Source organism: Podarcis muralis, chromosome 3 (assembly GCF_964188315.1).
Source record: "Podarcis muralis chromosome 3, rPodMur119.hap1.1, whole genome shotgun sequence".
Classification (NCBI taxonomy): Eukaryota; Metazoa; Chordata; class Lepidosauria; order Squamata; family Lacertidae; genus Podarcis; species Podarcis muralis.
The window spans coordinates 113006719-113024090 of NC_135657.1; the positions used below are offsets into that span (position 1 = coordinate 113006719).

The following is a 17372-nucleotide window of genomic DNA, read 5'->3' on the forward strand; positions in this document are numbered from 1 at the left end:
CAATGGATACCGGAAACGGAAACCCCTCCCTCCGCCACCGTTTCCCTCAGACAGAGAGCCTAACGGAAGGTGCATTATAGAGGCTTTTCGTTTATTATCGGGTTACATCTTGAGGTGATTTGCGCAGCAAATAAAAGAAGTCGGGGGATAAGCGAGAGGATAAGGCCCTCTCGCTCTCTTTTCTGTGAGCGGCACAGGTTCCTCAGCGTCATAACGGTGAAGGGCTGCTTTCCGTTATTTTCTTTAAAAAATCGAAAGCACTTGAGCTTTACGCCCGGGAGGGTCTTCTCTGCCCTCTGGATGACTCCAGTGCTCGTCTGTGTGGAATATACGGGAGACGTAGCCAACCCAAACCCGTTCCTCTCCATGCGTCACACAGCCTAAAGCTTCCGGTATTTGATCGGAAGTCGCGGCGCTCTAGGGAACGGCGAGAGGTGTGCCGCTCTAGCCCGCGGAAGCCTCTCTGGCGAAAAGCCTCCGCGTTAAGATACATTTTATTTATAATATATATATATATTAAGATACATTATACGTTAAGATACATTTTATACATAGATATATAGATATAGATACATTATATAAATATTTTTAAAAAAATAATCCCCGTGGTAAATTTCTCCTCGCGAGGAGGACGGGTTTATTGAGGGGGTAGCGAGGTGTAAGGCCCCCATTCATATGCGAGGACTACAACACCCAGATTGCCCTGCGGTGGAGATCCTGCGCCACGTGATCTTTCCGGGGTCGTCCCTCCGGTCCTCCCTCTCCATCAGCTGGAAAATGGCAGTGCTGAGCCCTGGGGAGCGCTGGGCTGAAGGTAACGAACCCTTCAAGCTGGTGGTGCCATCGCCTCAGAGCCTGGGCAGGCTGAGATTCAGGCTGAGAATCGGCCTTAAGGTGGGAGATCGGCATATGGGGCGTGGGATCTCAGATCGCCTCCGCAAACAAAGCTCGCTGGCCTTTTTAAAAGGGCTGAGCAGCGCGAGGGGTTGTTGCTTTTTTGGCGTGGCAGAAGCTCTCGCCAGATGCATCCCTCAAATGCATGAATTGCCATCCTTAGTTGGTAGAGAGGAAGAGGAAAATGCTGGAAGAGGTCCAGTAGGTCTGGGGCATTTCTGTGCCAAGCTTAATTGTATATAAAACAGGGGCTTGGGTGCTTCTTGAGCTTTGCACACAAAATGTTCCAGGCACACAAAATGTTCCCCACTCCTTGCAGTATCTTTCCCTGCCCGTGTGTGTGTGTCTGTGTGCTTAACATGCGTATCTGCTGCATAACACCGCTACGATTTGTTTTTATTCAATATTAAGGTGACTTTCCCTTGTTTTGTTTGCAGTAGATTAACACAACTCCCCGTTTGGTGGTTCTCGGATCATTGAGGTCTGGAGTGAAGGGTAGACTATAGGGTAGACTATAGGGCAACAGGAAGAGGAGATGCAGAGATGGGGTGTGAGAATTGAAGTTAAATTCAGTTTGGGGTTTTCAAGGCCAACTATGGAAAGCATAAAGGAATAAACTAGTGGAGTGAAAACTGGATTTTAGTGGCATACCCTTTTGTTTACCATTCTATGTCAACATCCTATGCCATTGTTCAGATTGCAAACGTGCCGCCTTAGTTTACCGCTTTAAATAATGAAGTCCTACACTTACTATTATGGACGTGGGTGGCGCTGTGGGTAAAACCTCAGCGCCTAGGACTTGCCGATCGCATGGTCGGCGGTTCGAATCCCCGCGGCGGGGTGCGCTCCCGTCGTTCGGTCCCAGCGCCTGCCAACCTAGCAGTTCGAAAGCACCCCCCGGGTGCAAGTAGATAAATAGGGACCGCTTACCAGCGGGAAGGTAAACGGCGTTCCGTGTGCTGCGCTGGCTCGCCAGATGCAGCTTGTCACGCTGGCCACGTGACCCGGAAGTGTCTGCAGACAGCGCTGGCTCCCGGCCTATAGAGTGAGATGAGCGCACAACCCTAGAGTCTGGCAAGACTGGCCCGTACGGGCAGGGGTACCTTTACCTTTACACTTACTATTATTATTTCATTTCTATTTATATACCACACTCATATAAAATACATCGGTGACATAAAATACATCATGGTGGCGACTTGTATATGTGAAAGAGTCATCATGGGCCAAGCACCACAGACAGAACTTTTGTTCTTTATTCCCCAGAGAAGCCAACAGGTTTTTCAGTTCACTTTATGTGAATTGGACCCTCCAACCCACCCACAAAAGAGGCACCATATGCTGTGTGTTCTATGCGAGTTAATGTCCTCTTGCAGGTGGAATGGAAGACCCAAAAATAAATAGCCACCCAATTCCAACCCTAAACCCAAATCTAGTCTGCAAGCCTGTATACACTTGCCTGGGAGCAAACTCCATTAAACACAAGGAGACTTAAACTTCTGAGCAGAAATGTTTACCATTGTACTGCAAGTTAACTATACTGTACAGTAAATTCTTAATGCTTTTCTGGCCTTTAGCTCCTGTGGAACAGGGACCACACTTAAGCATCTTTGCAAAATTTTCACATTCTGCATTTGCCTTGGGGGTGGGATTCTTTAACATCCACCTTCAATTACTGTGTAGTAGCATTTGAGAAAAATTAACTGTCTTTCTTTGCAGCATTGATTGATGAGCTCAGAAGAAATGCATGTACATCGGAGGAAATGAGAAACAACTTTGATTACTGTGGGTGTAGTGACTGTAAGAGGATAAAAAAGGAACATCTCTGTGACAGTGGCAGGAGTCAGTCAGCGTCTGGGGAAGGTAGCATGACCTACACAAAAGAACAGCTACTTGGGGTACAAAGGTAAATAGAAAACCCTTCTGCCTAGAATACTAGGCTCACAGCCTGTCATCTAGTTAATGGGTAAATCAATTTAGCTGATCCACAGAAGCCAGATTTAATATGAGAAACTGCTAATAGTTGTTGTTTTTTTAAAGGAGGCTATTTTCTAATATTTTGCTGTACAAGTCTGTTCCGTCCCATTTTTGCATCAACCTGCAATATATTTTTTTTAAAAAAACCTTATACAAAAATGATGTAAATATGTATTTTATCCAATACATTTGCATTTTTAAATATATTCCTTTACACATTTTGGTACTTCTTTGAGCCAAAAACCTGATCATAAAATTCAAAGAAATGTGAAATTTGAAGGACACATTGCCATCTGTATATAAACCTGGGAGGTGCAAATTAGACTGAATGGTTTTTTGCGCCATTCAGTAAGTCTTATTCCCAGATAACTATTCATAGGATTGCAGCCTATGAACACTTCGTACCCTGAATACACTGAGACTTAAGCTTGTTTACTTTGATGTTAGGTTTTTGCTATAGGCTGCATTACTGCCTTTGAAACCAACAACAAATTAGTTTGTTACTTACTTATCTCATTAGCCATACAGGCACTATCACAGTAACAGTGTGTTGTGATAGTTGATCAAATGCTTGCCCCTGTGCTTTCTTCCTAGATGAAGTGGTGGGTATGCATTCTTCCACCAAACTGCCACCTGGCTATCATTTAGCTAGGAACTTTAACAGTGGACGCTATGATGTGGTACCCACAGGTGCCATATGGGCAGCTGCTGATCTAAATAAGACATTCCATACACATCAGACTTAACTTTGCCCATTTCTGGTGCCAGATAAAGACTAGTGGGCTCAGCATCAATGAAACAGATTCATAGTAAGGTATAACTTTTTCAATAGAAAAGGCTATTGAAATAGCTTCTCCATTGGTGTAGAAGTCTGAAACATGCGTCTGCTTCTACTTTTTCTTTACAGTGTTTGAAGTCATGCTTGGGTATCTAGTATAAGGTTACCAGATTTTTTTCAATGAATCCGGGGACACTTATTGTTCGCTACATACATGTGAATGCTGAGAAAGCTGTAAATCCGAGGACTGTCCCCAGGAAACGGGGACGTCTGGTAACCTTAATCTAGTAAGAAGCTTTCTGTAAGTGCTATGAGGAAAGATCTGTATGAAAAGGGTTGTGCTTCTTTTGTAGAATAAAGAACAGTAAGAATTACTATGAGATTCTAGGTGTTGGGAGAGATGCCAAAGACGAAGAATTGAAAAAAGCATACCGAAAACTTGCCCTGAAATTTCATCCAGATAAGAACTGTGCACCAGGAGCAACAGATGCATTTAAAGGTTTGTAGATCACAACAATAAAGCTACATCATCGGCATAATAAATTATTATTATTATTATTATGGATTATGTTAATAATGACAGTTATCTATTAGTCGGTGTTGCATTTTTTTTTAGTTTGCTAATATATAGTACAAAAGGTTCTGTTGAAACAGCAAACCATAAAGCTCATAGATGACATGTTTGATTTGTTCCTCTGCATATAATAGATATGTCCAAAGGAGGACTGTTCCAAATCCTACTTGCTTTAGTTGATTAATGTGATAAATTCATTGCCAAAGGTAAAAGCAGATATTATTTCAACAAGGATTTCTACTTAAGCCTATCAAATGCTTTTCTGCATTGAAGAATATTGCAAAGAAATATTCCATTCTTTTACATAATCAGTTATACTTAAGATACTGTATTTTCTTTCAATATAAATCCCATTTAATTAATTGAAATGTATTTTGCTATAATCTTCTGAAGCCTTGTAGCAAATCCCATGGTTATGATCTTGCAGTTTTAATTAATGAGATAGTAAACAAGGGGAAATAAGAAGTACAGTACTCAGATAATGAATCATTTTCTAATTTCATTTACTAATCATTTACTAATTTCTGAGGACTCTGCAGGAGAGCAATTAAGGCACGCCAGCTCCTATGTGAGTTTGGGTTTTCTGATAAGTTTCATACTAGTATGTTCTGGTTGACATTCTACACTGCCGAAGTGGATGTTCTCTAGTCTTCCATTCCTGTTCCCCCTAAGTTCGCTCCAGAGAGTTGTTGGAGAAACTGGACATGGAGGAAGGGGTTAAGGGGTGAGATAAGCCAACTGATGCAGGGTCAGCCAAGCCAGTTGCTATGGCAATGTCCCAGTGCTATTTATATGAATGATTAAGGCACACCAACTCATTAGGTCCAAGGTCTTGTATTTCACTCTGGCTTGTGAAGTGAGTTAGTCTTTTGATTATTCAGAGTGTGCGTTACATCTTAAACTGCTGGAACAACAGAAATTCTTTATACCGTGGTACCTCGGGTTACATACGCTTCAGGTTACATACCTTCAGGTTACAGACTCTGCTAACCCAGAAATAGTACCTCAGGTTAAGAACTTTGCTTCAGGATGAGAATAGAAATCGTGCTCCGGCGGTGCGGCAGCAGCAGGAGGCCACATTAACTAAAGTGGTGCTTCAGCTTAAGAACATTTTCAGGTTAAGAACGGACCTCCGGAACGAATTAAGTACTTAACCCGAGGTACCACTGTACTTGTCTGTGTCTTTATCTGCCAGAGCCAAAGCCTGCAAGCTGTGTTTATATCCACACAGTGGCGGAGAGCAGGCGGGGGAATGGCTGGCGTGCGCCCCAGGGGGGCGTGGCGCGCATCCCGGGGGCATGGCGCACCGCCTGCGGGGGCATGTTACCCAGCGGGGGCGGCAGCCATGATAGTACCCCACTTGGATCACGCTGCCAGGGGCGGTGCACTCCCCCTGCCCCCCTCTTCCTCCGCCAGTGTATCCACATCCAGAATGTTTTGCTGAGCCTTGTCTTCTACAGCAGTAAACTATTTCGGACCTAGCAGTTTGAAAGCACGTCAAAGTCCAAGTAGATAAATCTGGCGGGAAGGTAAACGGCGTTTCCTTACACTACTCTGGTTTGCCAGAAGCGGCTTAGTCATGCTGGCCACATAACCCGGAAGCTGTATGCCGGCTCCCTCGGCCAGTAAAGCGAGATGAGCGCCGCAACCCCAGAGTCGGCCACAACTGGACCTAATGGTCAGGGGTCCCTTTACCTTTTTACCTGCTTCCGTGTGGCGACTGGAACTGGAGGCAATTTCCACTGCGTGGGTATCTCACCTCAGATTCCCAGCAAGGGTTCCACAAACTGCTGCAGAAGTTTCCTCAGTTCTGCAAAACAGATTGAGTGGGTGTGCTCAGAGAGGAGAGAAAAGGGAAGTCCAATTGTATGAGGCTTTGAGGCTGTCTCCTTATACTTCAATGAAAAGGTATTTGCCCAGGTAGTTAGTTATATGTTAAAGTGTTTCTAAAACACTTAGCACATTGCAGTCCTTTGCAAGTTGGGCATTAGGCTAGATTGCAGACATTGTGATAAGTGACAAGAATGCAACATTTTCTTCTTCCATCCTGCAGCAATAGGCACTGCTTTTGCAGTCTTGAGCAACCCTGAAAAGAGATTACAATATGATCAATTTGGAGATGAACAGGAGACTTGTTATACCAACCTTCCCAAGCATTATAACTATTACAGAGAGTTTGAAGCAGACATCACACCAGAAGAAATATTTAATATGTTTTTTGGAGGCAACTTCCCAAAAGGTGAGTGCTACAAAAACCATTATTAACTGATGCTTCACAAAACACCAGGCAGCCGGTAAATAAAAGCCCTGTAACAGAAGTTCAAGTACCTACATTTTTTGATCTCCTTTGCCAATGACATTCCAGAAATTCTGCAACTGCAGTCATTTGAGGTGTCCAGTTAATACCTAGACAGGTCTTACTGTTGAAGATTCTATATATGTTCTTAATAAATAGATTCTTACTTCAGCTCTGAGTAGTTTGTATATACCCAGAGATAACCAGACTTTATGACATAATACCTGGTTTATTTCCAAAACTGGGATTAAGTAGAGCAGCCTTTTTCACAACCTTGGGTCCACAGTTGTTAGCTTTTATGGAAATTGAAACTAATACTTCAGAAACTGAGCCTTGCTCCCCAAACCCTCATAACTATGGGCCTGAGCCAAGCTAGATCCGTGGTTAGGCAAAGAATCATGGATATAGAGAGACAACAGGACTGTACAAGGGTCCCCGATTATAAAATCATAGAAAATGGGAGATACGTAGTTGCTCCAGCAGCATATCTCTATTTCCTCACATCCAGAAATGCAAGAAGGGCTTTTATTCTTGCTAGAAGCTCGGCCTTGCCCTCACCGGTTCTGGAAGGCTCCTATAGAAGGGTCCCGTACGCACAGAGACTTTGCGCCTGCCCATTAGGGGAAATAGGAAGCCCCGAACATATATTTTTTAGATGTCCTTTTTATGTTGAGATTCGTAGAGACACCATTGATCCTTTGCTGAAGAGGCTCGCCGATCTGTCAGACAAGTCTAAACTTAATTCTCTCCTCTTAGGCAAAGATCATAAGATGACCTGGCTGGTAGCCAGATTCTGCGCCCAGATTTGTAGGCACAGATAATCCTCTAGAATAAAACAGATTACTAGGGAAATGCTGAAGTTGCCCTTTGGGATGCCTCAGGGTCATTTTATTTTTATGATAGCCCCAATCTCAGTTGTACGGGTGTATGTATATATCTCAATTTTAACTCATCAGGTATTGCTGCAATCTGCTCTGATTATATATTTTATCTTTATGAATGATGTTTTTATTGTGTTATGTTATGTGAGCTGGTCTTTGACCGTAATAAATTATCTCACTCTGAAACTAATATTTTTATGACAAGGGGAAGAAGCTGTCCTTCTCTCCCATTTAAATAGGACATGCGTTACTATTAAATGAGTAAACAAATCCCATCGTTTTTTAAAAAAAACAACAGGAAATATCCACATGTTTTCAAATTCATCAATGGATCCCCCATGTTATCAGCCACGGAACAGGCATGATAGGACTTGGACAGAGGAAGAAGAGGAGGAAGAAACTAGACCACAGGTACTTGGGAGCAGGAAGCTGTTAAAAGCACCCACAAAACACTTCTACTTGTTTCTTTTCCTTAGGAAAGAATCTGGCGTTGCTTACGATTTTTCAGCATTTAAGAGGAAGTGATATTTACCGTATTTTTTGCTCTATAAGACTCACTTTTTCCCTCCTAAAAAGTAGGGGGAAATGTGTGTGCATCTTATGGAGCGAATACAGGCTGCGCAGCTATCGCAGAAGCCAGAACAGCAAGAGGGATTGCTGCTTTCACTGCGTAGCGATCCCTCTTGCTGTTCTGGCTTCTGAGATTCAAAATATTTTTTTCTTCTTTTCCTCCTCCAAAAACTAGGTGCGTCTTGTGCTCTAGTGCATCTTATAGAGCGAAAAATACGGTAATTGCAGGTGAATGTAGTATTATACGAAAGGCATTGCTATCGGTGAGCCTGTTGTTGGATATCATGCTATACCAGTATCAGCACAGCAAATATGTATTCGTCTCTCACAAGTCAATGGCTGTGTTTGCGTCTTATGGTCTGGTGCGTCTTATAGAGCGAAAAATACGGTAATTGTTGCAGTTCTTAATTGTAAGTTGCTCTTCAAGAACATTTGCTGGCAAAGAATTTGAACAGCTTTTGCCAGGAACAGAGAGACAGAGACTCCAGTTCCTATGTGGATGCAAATTTCACTTAATAGCATGGGGCACACTTCGGAGAAAAGATAAAACTGAAAATTAACCTTATTTGTGGGGGTTTGGGGAGTGAAATATTAGGTGGGGGAATGTGCAAGGATTGTGTGGCATGAAGTGACAAAGGGCCAAGGTAAGCTTTGATTCTCTAGAATGGGAAGAGGTTATGGAGCCAAAAGGCATATTTATTGAGCTGGGGAGTGGGCATATTGACCTCTGTTCGTGAAAAGCACTTTGTTGCAGCAGGAGGTTTGTCTATGCAGGGCTGGGGGGGGGGGAGAGATTTTGCAAATTCCTCCATGCTCTGGAGTAGATTTGGGGGTGGGTTCTGCAGGGGAATGAATCGCTGAAAATGGTTAGGGGAGTGATACTGCTGGATATAACCCACCTTGACCTCCAGGGATTTATTTACAGGAAGGAGGAAACACAGAGAATTACATTGAAGAAAAACAATTGAACACATTTAGGAGAACCCTTGCACCACTGATTTTAAAAAGCTATCAAGGTCTTCAGCATTAAGTAGAAATGAACATTTACATGACAAAAAGCTAGTCTTCGGCGGTAGTTATTGTGATGACCTATTTAAGGCAGCATTGTGTATATAAAAATCAAATAAAAAAAAGGAGCAAGCATGTGTTATTTCTTTATAGCCCTCAAAGGAATAAGCAAGCTGCTCTGTCCTTCCCATATTATTTGTATTAAAGAGCCTTGATCAATAGATAGGTGTCCATCAATACTTTACTTGGGCTAATTTAAACCACAACTAGTTTTGCTTAAAAGACTAATAGCTAGCTAATCTGCCTTATCTGGAGGCTACTTTTTACGCTTATTATTTTGATTTTCTTAAATCCCTTGCTTATATGCTTCACTAACGATGGTTTTCATTTCCAGAATTCATACTCTGCATTTATCCAGTTACTGCCAGTTTTTATTATAATAGTTGTGTCAATAGTAACTCAACTGATGGCAACTAACCCACCCTACAGCCTCTTCTTCAAATCGTAAGTCCTGGTGTTTTTCTTTGCTCTTCTGGGAGAATTGACTTGTCCAATATAGAGATTAACGTGATCTGTTATCTATTAATACCAGTTAAATTGGGAAGTTGATTAAAGCTTTTTGCTGTGGAAAAGGCAGCCCCACAGCCATAAATTCAAGCACAGCCTTTTCAAACAGGGTGATTAATTTCCATCTTGAAAGCATAAAGATATAGGTCATAGCTGTAATGCAACAACCATATATTTCCTTTTAGCACTTTACAGAGAATCAGTTATCCTTTTTATAAATGAGGACTTTATGAAAGCTGAATAAATACTAAATGCATTCCTGAGAGCCACACTGCCGAGAACTACTTGAAATAGAAGCAAACTGGAACATTCTGAAACCGCAGGATAGTTTAAAACCTGTTAATAGTTGCTTGATTTCTTCATCATTTTCATGCCCAGTTTAAATAAAATTTCAATAAAACCAGTAGAAAAAAGCTTCAGTCTCAACTGGTGAGTTAGACATTACTTGGAAAAATAGAGACTAAGGCACGTGGAAAACTGTTGGCTGTTTTAAAAGCTTGTGTGCTAGATTTTGGACAAAGTAACTAGCATTAAAGGTGGAATTTAATAAATATTTATGGTTGTGTCTAGTATTGCTTGAGCAGAAGGCAAGCTTGTGAAACAGATCTTTCCCCTGTCTGTCTCTCCCCACCCACCTTCCCAGTTTTAAGTGGAATGGAGAAGTCTGCAAAACGTGATGGAGTCGGTCATACAGGGCCGCAATGGAACGGGGAAATTGCTCGAAGGTGGGCAGAGAAATCTTGCAATTAGCTATTGCAAGACACCTCTGCCTTATTTTCAAGTGATTTCCCACCAGCAGCAGCTCTGCAGTCCTGTAAGATACAGCTTTACTTCATGTTTGGTGGTTGCCTCCTGCCCATGCAACATTCAATACAATTCTTAGCTCATATAACAATAAATTGTGTGAAGATTCGTTTTAATTTACATCACTCAGTCTTCCTTATTGGCAGTATTCAACCAAGTTGTTCTGTTAGCACACGGGCTTCTTATTGTGCAACACAACTTCCCCACCCTCTCCCCTCCCCAAAATCTGTTCTGGGGATTTCTCCAATCCCCTGGAACAGATCTTGATGTTCTGTTTCACAAATGGAAATCCTTGCACTAAGAGAATTTAGTCGGATACCACATATAATGTCACATCCTGACAGTTTTGCTTTATTTTTTAGAGCCTTCTGTACATTTCAGAAATGAGTTGGTTATAATGCTGACCAGTTCAAAGAGCTGCAATTCTTTTGGATTATATTAGCATCTATGTGGATTCTATAATAGCTGGACAGGACTCCAGGAATTACAGGATCCTATAGATGAAAGGATATGCAAAAATTGCATATTCTCAGAACAGAGAAAGAATATGCAATTTACTTTGAGAACATTTCTATTTTTAGAAGACAGGCAATTTCAAATACAAATGTTAATATGGCAAAACCGTATTTCCTTTTCTTTTTCAAGTGGTTAAAATGCTTTCATTGTTTGCTTACTCTTTCAGGAATCTTGGGCACACGATTGTTAGAGAAACACAGAATCTACAGGTGCCTTACTATGTTGATAAAAACTTTGAGCATAACTATAATGCCGAAGAGCTTGAAGAGCTTGAAAAACACATTGAAAAAGATTATATCGATTATATCCAGACTAGCTGCAGGAAAGAAAAACAACAAAGTAGGTTGTGTTTTGTTCATTCTTAAGCACCCCACGTGTGTGCGTTGGTTTAAAATCTCGACAACGAACTCTGACAATGTCAAAGAGCGTTCGTGGTATGCCAAAGTCAGTTGCACAAAAATGGCTAGCATCTATAAGGAGAGAAGTGGATCTCAAACTCTACGCTAGTTTAGAGCTGGCTGATAGCATGGAAACAATACCATTGGAAAATTCTCTACTGTGTCCTGCTGAACTAGCCCACAGTGGTTTCTGTTTTCTCTGTATTCCACTACATCATACCGTATTTTTTGCTCCATAAGGCACACCTGACCATAAGGCACACCTAGTTTTTAGAGGGGGGATTCAAGAAAAAAAATATTTAAAGGGAGCGCTGAGCAGAGCCTGTATGCATCCCAGGCTCTGCTCAGCGCTCCCTTGGAGTGTGTGTGTGGCTCTTGGGGGCTTTTCCCCGAGGAGGGAGAAGGGCAGCCCATCACTGACGTGCCCCCAAGAGCCACACACACACTCCACGCGGCTCGTGAAAGGGAGCGCGGCTCTTGGGGGCTTTTGCGGGAGGTGGAGGAAGTGAGAGAGCCTCGCTTCTACGACGTGGGGGAATTCCCCCACCTCCCGCAAAAGCCCACAGGAGCCACGCACCCTTTAAGGAGCACGCGGCTCCTGCGGGCTTTTCTACGAGGAGGGAGAAGGGACTGATGCGGCCAGTCAGTCCCTTCTCCCTCCTGGGGAAAAGCCCGCAAGAGCCGCGTGGAGCTTGTGTGCGGCTCTTGGGGGCTTTTCCCATCTGCCCCTGCGTTCGCTCCATAAGACGCACACACATTTCCCCTTACTTTTTAGGAGGGAAAAAGTGCGTCTTATGGAGCGAAAAATACGGTAGTTGGTTGTGTGTGGGTTGGAAGAGGCTGCAGTAGGTATTCAGCAGTGCAGGGCATAAATCAATACAGAATCCAGACCAAATGTCTTGCTCAAGCAGAAGGGTACTTCCCACTTGCACACAAAGGCTAGCCTCACTCCAGATTTCCCCATCCTGCTGCAGCTCCCCCACCCCACCCAGTGCCCTATTGCACGCCTTTTTGGAGGGTTCTTTGATCCTCAGGAGTGACTGGAAAAGTCCTCAGGAGTGATTTGTACAACAGGAAAGCCCCGTTGTACAAGCAGAGTTCTGCTCATTTATCCTTGGATACAACAAAATCAGTGTGAGTGGCAGCCACTCTCAACTAGTGATGCTGATGACTGTGCTTTAATTCAGTGTTCAGTAAGATCATGCATTCAGTTTTAAGAGATGTGTATAATGTAATATATTTGTATGATTTGGAATTCATCCGAAACCAGAATACCCCCCACACACACACATAAAATGGAGTTATACTGCCATCTTTTTAAATTTAATCTTAAAAAAAAAAAACCCCACCAAAACTGATTTTTATTTTTGTAGTTATTGTTTCCTGAAGGATTTTATACGTACTCCAGGGTATGTTTAAAGGTAAAGGACCCTGACAGTTAAGTCCAGTCGTGAATGACTCTGGGGTTGTGGCGCTCATCTCGCTTTACTGGCTGAGGGAGCCGGCATTTTTCCGGGTCATGTGGCCAGCATGACTAAGCTGCTTCTGGCAAACCAGAGCAGCACATGGAAACGCCATTTACCTTCCCGCCAGAGCGGTACCTATTTATCTACTTGCACTTTGACGTGCTTTCGAACTGCTAGGTTGGCAGGAGCAGGGAGCTCACCCCGTTGCGGGGATTTGAACTGCCGAACTTCTGATCGGCAAGCCCAAGGCTCACGGGTTTAGACCACAGCGCCACCCACATCCCTTAGGGTATGTTTAATCTACTTATTAAATATTCTGTAGTTCCTCAGTCACTACCAGTATATTTAATTTTGTCAACAAAGTTTATAGCAGACTGCAATCCTATACAGAATTACCTGGGAATAAGCCACTTAAACTAAATGCTACTTCCTTTTGAGTAGACAGGCTTATGGATGTTTATCTTTTTACACCTCCAAGTAAGGTTTTATAAAAAGTCCATTGGGAAATGGTGTAAAGTTTTATTTTTAAAACCCTGTAGGAAAATTTCACTGCAGTCTTCTTCCTTCTGATAGCCTACAACATTTTTTGCACTAAAACAGAATGATACTGTAGAGTCCACAGGTGTTTACAAGTCACACTTATATATCCTACATAGAAAGTGGTACGATCATCAGTGCCACTGATTGAGTTCTTCAGTTTCATAGACATAAAACTCCAATATTAACTATAGTCATATATGTGCACTATAATCATCATCATCAGTTTTTTCTGTATTGGAAGTAGGCATGATGTCATCACATTTAAAATTAAAATTAGTGAATTATCAACTTTGCAAAACTACCCTAAATTGCATGTAGCAGTTTGCATAGGATCTAAGACTTCAGTTATACAGGGTGATTTATAATGGAAGTATATAGTTGCCATTTATAGGAAATGGGAACTGATATATACTCCGCTGGGGAGTTTATTGCTCTGAAATATTCCGTAAATATTTTTAAATGTGTTATTTAGTTGCACCAACAAGTGCATGTATTCTTGGTACTGCCGAAACTTAAGCCCTTGTCGCCAAAACAGAAAAACTTAACAGATGTAATGATGTTATGCCATCTTCAACACCATTTTTTAAGCCAAAAGTGTTGCTACCCAGACTGTTCCTTTTCTTTCTTCTTAGAATCTGAGCTATCGAATTTGGCGAAGCTGTACAGAGATGAGCGGCTGAAACAGAAAGCAGAATCCGTGAAACTTGAGAACTGCGAAAAGCTCTCCAATCTCATAGGACTACAAAGGAGTCGTCAGTGGGCAGAGGCATGAAGGGAGTGGCACTAACGGGCCATGTGTGCTATTGCGAGGAATTTCTTCTCGGTTCTGTTTTCCTTTTTAAATGAAGAGGAAAAGCATAACGTAAAGACTTAATACTTAGTATCCTCATCATCATCCTCATGTACATGGAGCTGAATGAACTGAGCCCAAGAGGCAACACTTGCTGTAACATATACAGTATATTTGGTTCCAAGGCCCAGTAGTGTTTCAGTGTTAATGATTCCTTGCCGATTTAATTGCATTCGGCAACTGACTTCATCTGATCATTTGCTGCCATTCGGGGGCCTTGCAGATGTTTCCTGGGAACATACCCCCCTCATTCTCACTGGTGTTGCCGTAAGCATAGCGCCCTCAAAACCAGATCAGTCACTCCCTGAACGTCTCACATTGTCATTTCCATGTTCCTCTGAAGCTGCTGTTTATCACACTTTCAGCAGAGAAGGGACAAGATTTGGTTTTGATATATATCTACTCTGTTTCAACAGAGCTTGCAGTGAAGGCAGTCTCAAGGATGTAACCCTATTTTTAAACAGTCTCGTAGTAAACAGAAATACCTGGGCTTCATATTTTGGTCCTCAGGGTGACCTTGGGGCATTCATATTTGGGGCGCTATGATTTTTGTATGTCCATGGAACAGCTACAATTGCCCTCCGCTGAGTTTCATATGCTGGGATCTTGGAATCTTTCATGTAACAGGAGGTGGAAGAGTTAATGATTGATCACACCAGCTGTATTAACAGTTCTATAGAGTTTCTTTACACATCCTTCACCAACAGCACTATATAGAAATACCTATATACATGTTCAGATTTGTAGCAGATTGCAGCTACACTGCGACATACCCTTATTGAAATAACAGTTTCAATTCCTAAGAGGCATTATTAAATAAAAACTGCTTAATTTGTAAAGCTTTTTTAAATACAGGCATGTTTTCTTTATTCTGGAAAGCTATTTCTTATTGGGGTCAAGGTATCTGATCTCAGTCCTGGTACTTAAAACGCCTGTGAAAAGAGATTAAATGAAGCTAATGGAATTTGAATTAATTTAAAAGATGTAGGCAGCCTATTAACACAAAAAGTAAATTTGGCAGGAGGTTCCTGCTTAATAATTTTGTTTGCTCATGAGCTAAAAGGTACTTGAAGAGGATAACATTTTTTAAGAGTGTGGGCTTTTATCTGTTCTGAATATTCTGGTTACTTGCTAAAGGGATATAAATAAGCCTAGTGCGTTCCAGAAGTTTTGGTCCACAACTCACATCGCTGATCATTGCCCATGATGACTGGGGCTGATGAGAGTTGTAACCCAAAACATCTGGAGGTGATGGCCGGCATGTGCTTATCCAACATCGTGGTTGAGGTTGCAATCCTCTGCTGGAAATAAGCTTCACTGAAACTCAGAACTTAGTGGGACTTCTGAGTAGATGTGTACAGCTTAGGATTGTAATGGTCATTTATGACAAAGTGGCGCCTCCACTGTTCTCCGCTTAAACCAGATTGTTGAATGATACGCATACATTTTGGCATATAGTTTATCCCTTCCCTTTATGTCAATGATTCACCTAACACCCAGGGACAATTTTGTCCTAGCTGTGCTTGCTTGCACAGATTCCCAGGTAACGTGTGCCTGGGAATATTTCTAAGTTATATTTTGGAGCTAATGATACTTTTAGGTAGCAAATGACCCCAAAATTTGGCCAGAATTGCGAAAGGCCTCTGCTTTATTAATACCGTATACACTCAAGTATAAGGCGACTTTTTCAGCACATTTTTTATGCTGAAAGCAGCCCTTTTGGGCTGCTTGTTCTTCCTCCACCGCTGCCACCACCAGGTTTGTGGTGTGGAGAACCAGCTTATACTCGAGTCAATAAGTTTTCCCAGGTTTTCGGGGTAAAATTAGGTGCCTCGGCTTATATTCGGGTTGGCTTATACTCAAGTATATATGGTAATAACATTTTAGAAATGACTTGGTTGGCAAACTGAAAGAAAGCTGATTTATATTGTATACAAATTTAACTGAGTGTATTATTTGTTTGTCCCTGTTAGGCTACAAGTAAATCTGTAGTCAACTGTAGCATCAGTTAAAGACTTGGTTTACCCTTATAATTAAATGTACTTCATGTGCATGGTATTTGAAAAGTTCACTTTTTTTTTAACTTCACATTGAGCACAATGTTTTATTTATTTATTTATGTATTTATTTGTTGTGGTTTTGGTGAGATTAATTTTTCTGAATGTAAATATGGCAATATGGTAACTGTATATGACTTCATTGAATCTTGATTGTACAGTTCATTTTTCATAAACCATGTAGGTGTGTATTGTACACCAGATGACTAGTAAACAAGGTATGCTTTCCTTTAAGTCCTGAGTGAGAAATCAGGAAATTTATTGGAGTGATTAGTGGATTTGAAGTCAACAGTTTTCTGTTATTTTGGCCTCAGCCCTTGAGCAATTTCACTAGGACTATTGCAGTGTTTGAAGATTTCGCCGTTAGTTTCGGAAACAAAAATTTCAGTATGTTGTTTTTTTTTAATAAAAAAAATACCAAAAACAAGTAATTTACAAATGTATTGCATTGTTCAGCCATGAAAATGACAACTTCCGCTGTGTTGTATGGAAATAAGAAATGAAATAAAAGATTATGAGTATCAAAGCTCACTTACATGCAGGAGATGATCTTTATTTAAAGTTGATCTTTGTTTTGATGCACATAGAGCTCTATAAGCTCAGCTAACTAGCCAGGCCTAGAGGCCTTGTGCCTACTGTTTCTTACTGTTTTCTTATCTTCCGGGAATCAGCGTGTTTTTCCATGAGTAGAATGTGTGATTTAATTTAAAATGCATCCCTGGGTTATTTGTGGGGCCTGCCTGGTGTTTTTACATGAGTAGAATGTGTGCTTTTATTTCAAAAGCATCCCTGGGTTATTTATGGGGCATAGGAATTCGTTCATTCCCCCCCAAATATAGTCTGCCCCCCCCCACAAGGTCTGAGGGACAGTGGACCGGCCCCCTGCTGAAAAAGTTTGCTGACCCCTGCCCAAGGTTGTAAGCACATTCCTGAGTGTCTACATATGAAAGAAGACATGCCTTGCACTTCTGAGATGTACCTTCATCTGTTGCTTTCCCCCTCAGGTAGAAAGGAATGCAAAGAGATCATATGCAGTGGGGGCTGCTTAGGAGATGAAGGAAAGCCCATACATGGTATAATTAGTATTGTGTTGTAACTTTGGAGGAGGTTTATGCATATGTATTGCTTTAATAGATAACAGCTATGTATATTAAGGGATGCGGGTGGCGCTGTGGGTTAAACCACAGAGCCTAGGA

The 17372-nt window shown here is 41.8% G+C and overlaps 1 protein-coding gene across 3 annotated transcripts; it reads left to right on the top strand.

Annotated features, from left to right (window-relative positions):
* The first annotated feature begins 92 nt into the window (after window positions 1-92).
* On the top strand, window positions 93-16711 carry DNAJC18 (DnaJ heat shock protein family (Hsp40) member C18). Of its 3 annotated transcripts, none has more exons than XM_028722141.2 (8): window positions 93-114; window positions 2614-2800; window positions 4003-4148; window positions 6277-6462; window positions 7699-7811; window positions 9373-9482; window positions 11032-11204; window positions 13902-16711. In XM_028722141.2, exons 2-8 carry the CDS (start codon window positions 2658-2660, stop codon window positions 14039-14041), a joined length of 1011 nt encoding a protein of 336 aa, XP_028577974.2. In that variant the 5' UTR covers window positions 93-114; window positions 2614-2657; the 3' UTR covers window positions 14042-16711. The 3 variants fall into 3 exon arrangements, with proteins under 3 accessions (XP_028577974.2, XP_028577971.2, XP_028577973.2); XM_028722138.2 differs by lacking the exon at window positions 93-114 and adding an exon at window positions 630-814; XM_028722140.2 differs by lacking the exon at window positions 93-114 and adding an exon at window positions 727-894.
* Window positions 16712-17372: the final 661 nt, after the last annotated feature.